Source organism: Aulonocara sp. 'chitande type north' Nkhata Bay, linkage group LG16, assembly GCF_057382095.1.
Source record: "Aulonocara sp. 'chitande type north' Nkhata Bay isolate Kocher_YH1m ecotype deep benthic linkage group LG16, A_spYH_male_GT1.1, whole genome shotgun sequence".
Classification (NCBI taxonomy): domain Eukaryota; kingdom Metazoa; phylum Chordata; class Actinopteri; order Cichliformes; family Cichlidae; genus Aulonocara; species Aulonocara sp. 'chitande type north' Nkhata Bay.
Genome location: NC_141359.1, coordinates 3536881 through 3542952, shown reverse-complemented (window position 1 = coordinate 3542952; position 6072 = coordinate 3536881). Strand labels below are relative to the sequence as shown.

At 45.7% G+C, this 6072-nt stretch overlaps 1 protein-coding gene across 2 annotated transcripts; it reads left to right on the top strand.

Moving 5' to 3' along the window:
* The first annotated feature begins 534 nt into the window (after positions 1–534).
* Positions 535–3864, top strand: LOC147310828 (uncharacterized). 2 transcript variants are annotated; one of them, XM_086267572.1, is made up of 4 exons: positions 865–895; positions 979–1087; positions 1203–1414; positions 2256–3864. In XM_086267572.1, the coding sequence occupies exons 3-4, from the start codon at positions 1292–1294 to the stop codon at positions 2712–2714; spliced, it is 582 nt and encodes a 193-aa protein (XP_086123698.1). In that variant the 5' UTR covers positions 865–895; positions 979–1087; positions 1203–1291; the 3' UTR covers positions 2715–3864. The 2 variants fall into 2 exon arrangements, with proteins under 2 accessions (XP_086123699.1, XP_086123698.1); XM_086267573.1 differs by lacking the exon at positions 2256–3864 and having other exon boundaries at positions 535–895; positions 979–1112; positions 1203–2136.
* The last annotated feature ends 2208 nt before the right edge of the window (positions 3865–6072 follow it).

The following is a 6072-nucleotide window of genomic DNA, read 5'->3' as shown; positions in this document are numbered from 1 at the left end:
ATTTAACGAGGACCTAAGGTGCTGGCAGCTGAGATGCAGGTGAGTTTTATTGAGAAGGTGGTGATACAAACAGAAACGGCGAAGGCATGGAGGAAACTAAGCAAAACCTAACTGGAAAAAACTAACAAAACAAACCTGAAACCTTAACTGGCGACCCGGGGAGATAACTCAGGGAGATACACAGATGATCCAGCAACGCACACGAGAAAACACAGGCCTTAAACACAGGGTAATCAGGGAATGGAAGACAGGAGGGAGACATGGCTGGGATTAATTGGACATAACAAGTGTCTCGTTATGTGAACAAAATGTTCACAAAAGGCACGAGAGCGCAGGGAAAATTCCAAAACAGGGTTCATAAAACTAAGAAAAACAAAATACCAGAGCTGAGGGAACAGAATGTCGAAAACAAAAGGTTCATCAAAGGCTCAGGAAATGTTCGAAACACAAATCATGTCATGGTCTGGGTGTGTGGCTGTAAAATTCCATTGAAGGTCTGGACCTCCCTGGTATCCACCCATGGGCAGGGCCTACAGCCCCCCTCACCTGAAGCTGATTGAGGCAATCAATCTGCTGCTTTAAGCTTTAAGCTGCTTGCTGACACTGCTTCCTCGCCAGTTCATCAACTACCCTATGTTGGTAACCAGGCCTCATGCTTCATGTTCATGAATCTCGTGTTCTAGTTACTCCAGGAAAACTCCATCACACTGAACCACTTGTCTTGGAAATCTGGTTAACCCGCCAGCTCTCGGAATCATCTCCGTGCCTCACCTGCCTGCCCTCCTGCCCTTACACCACCTCGGGACCTTCACCACTCAGGACAGCTGCCACACTCCACCTAACCCACCTGGACCGCACCACCTCTCCCTCAACGCTTCCATCTCCCACCTGCACAGTAAGACGAAGATTTTCATAGCTTCCACCCTCTCCAGAACTCCTCATTGGCTACCGCTCTAACACTGCTCTCCTCTCTTCCAGTACGTACCTAATCACCAGCAGCTGCTGTTGCTTTCTTGGACCTGTCCCCTTGCTTGTCCCTCTCCCCTGGCCAAGACCCTCACGCCCCATACATCAAGCCTTAAATCAAGTACTAACGTGAACGTCATTTTGGTGTTAGTTAATAAACCTTTGTTAAACCCTTTACTCTGCCTCCGCCTTGGGTTTCCTGCACGTGGGTTTGATTTTTGGTGCTCGGCCTCCAGCCGTTTTGTGACCGTTCAGGGGGCCGGTCGTGCAGAAGGCAGCAGCGGCGACGCAGGCGAAGGAGATCCACAGGCCGGCCACGACGGCGATGACACCCAGCCAGTGGCCTGGAAAGCAGTCGGCGAGGTGGCGTAGCAACCGCAGGACCAGACGAGGCAGGACCAGCAGGGCAAGCCGTGTTGAATTTAACGAGGACCCAAGATGGCATACAGTATGCACTGCTTGTACCTTTTGCACTGTTTTTAATGAAGGATTAAAGTCACAAACATTTCAATTCAGTTTTGCAATTTTCAAGTTTTACCCCACTATTTTTCAGTTCACATGCATTTTCATTACCTCCAATTTTATTATTTAAGTTTTTCGAGGTACAGTAAATACTTACCTGCACTGATTTGTGTTCTTGCTGAATAATACTGCACACTCATCTGGCTGTGGTGCTCAGTAAATGTTGAGTCAGTCTAAGCTATTTCCACAGTGTGAATTATTATTTTCTTGTCAGCTCTTTTTTTTTTTTTTTTTTTTTTTTTTGTCGGTTCAAACATTCGTAGCTCCGTGGTTATTTAGCTGTTTTATGAGACTGTGAAATGCAGTAATTGCATTCTTGTCATTGTTAGTTCCCTTTCAGTGTGCATTGCCATTGTATCTTTATGTATCTAAAAGTTCTGAGTACACTTGTAACCATGCCTAGTTATAATATGTCACACGTCATTGGTATTCTTATTTATTATATGTGTAAATAGGTCAAACTGAAGAATTTGTTTAAATGTAGACTATGTGGTTTCCCATCTGCAGTTGTTGCTGAGTATAAAACATTTTCACTAACATAACCAACATGAAATAAAAAAAAATTATAAACATATTAAGTGTACGGAAGTCTAAGGAGTAAATGCATGCACTTATTTTGCAGGGAAAAATGAGGGATTAAATGGGTTAAAGTGCAGCGAGGCAAGGCAAGTTTATTTGTATAGCACAATTCTGTTAGGGTCCCTGGGTCGTTGACCCAGTGTTTTGTGTTTTTGGTTCTTTGATTTTGTTATTTCATTATATTCTAGCTTTGCTGTATGGGTCCGAGGGGCCCGTTCAGCCACCTGTCTCCGCTGGAGGGTCCGAGGGGCCTGTTCAGCCACCTGTCTCCGCTGGAGGGTCCGAGGGGCCCGTTCAGCCACCACCGGCTCCACCGCCTGGTCCGGCCTCCGAGTCTGCAGCTCCGCCTGGTCTGGCCTCTGCAGCTCCGCCTGGTCCGGCCTCAGCCTCTGCAGCTCCGTCTGGTCCGGCCTCAGCCTCAGCCTCTGTTCCTGCTTCGCCTCCGCCTGGACCAGCTTCGGCCTCAGCCTGTGCTACGCCTGGTCCAGCTTCGGCTTCTGCTTCGCCTGGTCCAGCCTCAGCCTCTGCAGCTCCGCCTGGTCCAGTCTCCGAGTGTTCAGCTTCGTCTGCTCCTGAGGTCTCCATGCTGTCTGTTCCTGCGCGTCCTGCCCGGCCTGCGCGTCCTGCCCGGCCTGTCCGGCCGATGACTGGACGTCGTTGCCGTCATGGACAGCCCACTGGACTACACCGCCGTCGGTGCCTCCCGCCCGGCCGGCCTCCTGACCTGCTCCGCCGCCGTCGGTGCCTCCCGCCCGGCCGGCCTCCTGATCTGCTCCGTCGCCACCGGTGCCTTCTGCCCGGCTGGCCTCCTGAACTGTTTTCTGGGCTCTTGGACCATCAGCCTCCGGGCCGCCCCCCTGACCTACCCGGGTTTGGACTGTTGTGCCGTCAGCCTCCGGGCCGGCCCCCTGAACTTTTTTTTGAGACTATTGCCTGGGCCTCTGCGCCTCTCGTGAGCTCTTTTGTTTGTTTGCTTTTGGACTTTGCCTGGGCCTTGGTGCTGTTGTTTTGGACTTTGTTTCTGTGTTTTGTTCTGTTGCTTTCCGGGCTCCAGTGTTTGCACTTTTTTTTGTTTTGTTGTTTCTGGCTCCTTGTTTGGTTTTGTTTCGAGCCCTCCATCCTGTTTCCCCCACCGCCCGCCCTGGTTGGGTTGTTTTTTGTTTTTTAGTGTTCTGGTTTGGGCTGTCTGGAAGCCAGCCCTTAAGGGGGGGTACTGTTAGGGTCCCTGGGTCGTTGACCCAGTGTTTTGTGTTTTTGGTTCTTTGATTTTGTTATTTCATTATATTCTAGCTTTGCTGTATGGGTTTTAGGATTATTCTTAGTTTAGGTTCTCTGGGTGGGGTTTGGTTAGAGTTTTTGTGTTCTGGTTTTCTGTCTGTGTTCCATGTTGCTGTCTCACCTTTCTGCTGTATCCCCACATCCAGTCAGTGTCTGTGTCTGCCCTGGTCCCACGTCTCTGTTCCCTTTGTTATAGTGCCTGCCCGTGAGTCTGTGTTATGTTTCCTGTTTTACTTTGAAAGTCCATGTCTGATGTTAATGTGTCTGGTTTTGCTTCCCCCTTGTCTCGTTAGGCCTGATTTGCCCCAGCTGTGTTTCCCTCCTGTTATTCATTCCCTGATTGCTCCCTCTGTGTATTTAAGCCCTGTGTTTCTGTGTCCGTGTCGCGATCTACCGTTTATTTTGCTGTGTGTTTTGCCTGTCCACCGGTGTAAGTTTATTTTGAGTTTTTCTAGTTATGTCATGTTGCGTTCAGCATTAAAGCCTTTTTGAGTTCACGTCTGTCTCCGGAGTCTGCACCTTGGGTCCTATTCCTGACTGCACACAGCCTCACCTAACAAATTCAACAACAAGGTGATTCAAAGTGCTTTACAGAGACATTAGAAACAAGAACAAATAAAAAGCATGATTTAAAATTGAATAAAACAAGCAAATTAACTAATTAACAAACAAACAAACAAACAAACAACAGTATATAAAATCAAAACAGATAAAATCAGAACAGTAGATAAGATCAGTAGTTAAATGTAAGTTTTGAAATTTAAGCTTAAAGTGTGGATTTGGTGCTTTATTCAAATGCAGCTGAGAACAGGTGAGTCTTCAACCTGGATTTAAATAAACTGAGTGTTTCAGCTGATCTGAGGCTTTCTGGGAGTTTGTTCCAGATATAAGGAGCATAAAAGCTGAATGCAGCTTCTCCGTGTCTGGTTCTGACTCTCGGAACTGATAAAAGACCGGATCCAGATGACCTGAGGGATCTGGATGGTTCATACTGGGTCAGGAGGTCATTGATGTATTTTGGTCCTAAACCATTCAGAGCTTTATAGGCCAGCATCAGAACTTTAAAGTCTATCCTCTGACGGACAGGCAGCCAGTGTAAGGACCTCAGAGCTGGACTGATGTGGTCCACTTTTTTGGTCTTAGTGAGGACTCGAGCAGCAGAGTTCTGAATGAGCTGTAGTTGTCTGACTGATTTTTTAGGTAGACCTGTAAAGATGCTGTTACAGTAATCAAGCCTACTAAAGATGAATGCATGGACTAGTTTTTCCAGGTCCTGTTGAGACATCAGATCTTTTATCCTTGATATATTCTTGAGGTGATAGTAAGCTGACTTTGTTATTGTCTTAATGTGTTTTTCTAAGTTTAGGTCTGCATCCATCACTACACCCAAATTTCTCGCCTGGTTTGTGGTTTTTAGATGTATAGATTGAAGTTCTCTGGTGACCTGTAATCGTTTTTCTTTGGCGCCAAAGACTATTACCTCAGTTTTGTTTTTGTTTAGCTGGAGAAAATTGTGGCACAACCAGTCATTAATTTCCTCAATGCATTTACCAAGAGCCTGTACAGGGCCTCGGTCTCCTGGTGACATGGTGATATATATTTGTGTGTCATCTGCATAGCTGTGGTAGTTTATTTTCTTGTTCTTTATAATCTGTGCCAGTGGGAGCATGTAGATGTTAAACAGAAGGGGTCCCAAGATGGAACCTTGGGGAACTCCACATGTGATACTTGTCTGCTCAGATGTGAAGTTACCTATTGATACAAAGTATTTCCTGTTTTCTACGTATGTTTTGAACCAGTTTAGTACAGTTCCTGAAAGACCTGTCCAGTTCTCCAGTCGTTTGAGTTATATGTTGTGGTCAACTGTATCAAATGCTGCACTGAGATCCAGTAAAACTAGGACTGACATTTTTCCACTGTCTGTGTTCAGACATATGTCATTAAACACTTTGGTCAGAGCGGTTTCAGTGCTGTGGTTCTGTCTAAAACCTGACTGGAAGGCATCGTAGCAATTATTCTGTTTTAAGAAGTAACTGAGCTGTTGAGAAACTGCTTTTTCAATGATCTTACTTAAAAACGGGAGATTTGAGATCGGCCTGTAGTTGTTCATTTGTGTCTTGTCAAGATTGTCCTTTTTCAGTATAGGTTTTATTACAGCAGTTTTTAGTGATTCTGGAAACACACCTGTTAATAAAGAAAAGTTGACGATCTGTAACAGGTCTGACTCTAAAGTCTTTGAGACCTTTTTGAAAAAACTTGTTGGCAGGACATCTAAACAGCAGGAGGAGGAGTTCAGTTTACCTAAGATGTCCTCCAGGTCTTTGCTGTTAATAGGTTGAAACTGTTTCATGGTGTTTAAACAGTTTTTTGGTGGACACAGTACATATCCTGGATCTGCTGTTGATGTACCAATTGCTTGTCTAATCTTTTGGATTTTTTCAGTGAAGAATTTGGCAAAGTCATTGCAGGCCATGGTCGAATGAAGTTCAGCTGCCACTGGCACAGGAGGGTTTGTTAGCCTGTCAACTGTAGAAAATAAGACCCGAGCATTATGGCTGTTTTTAGTGATGATGTCAGAGAAGTAGGACCTCCTTGCACTCCTCAGTTGTAAATTATAATTGTGAAGTTTCTCTTTATAAATGTCATAATGAACCTGGAGGTTTGTTTTTCTCCATCTGCGCTCAGCTTTCCTACACTCTCTTTTTTCATTTTTCACCAGTGTGGAGT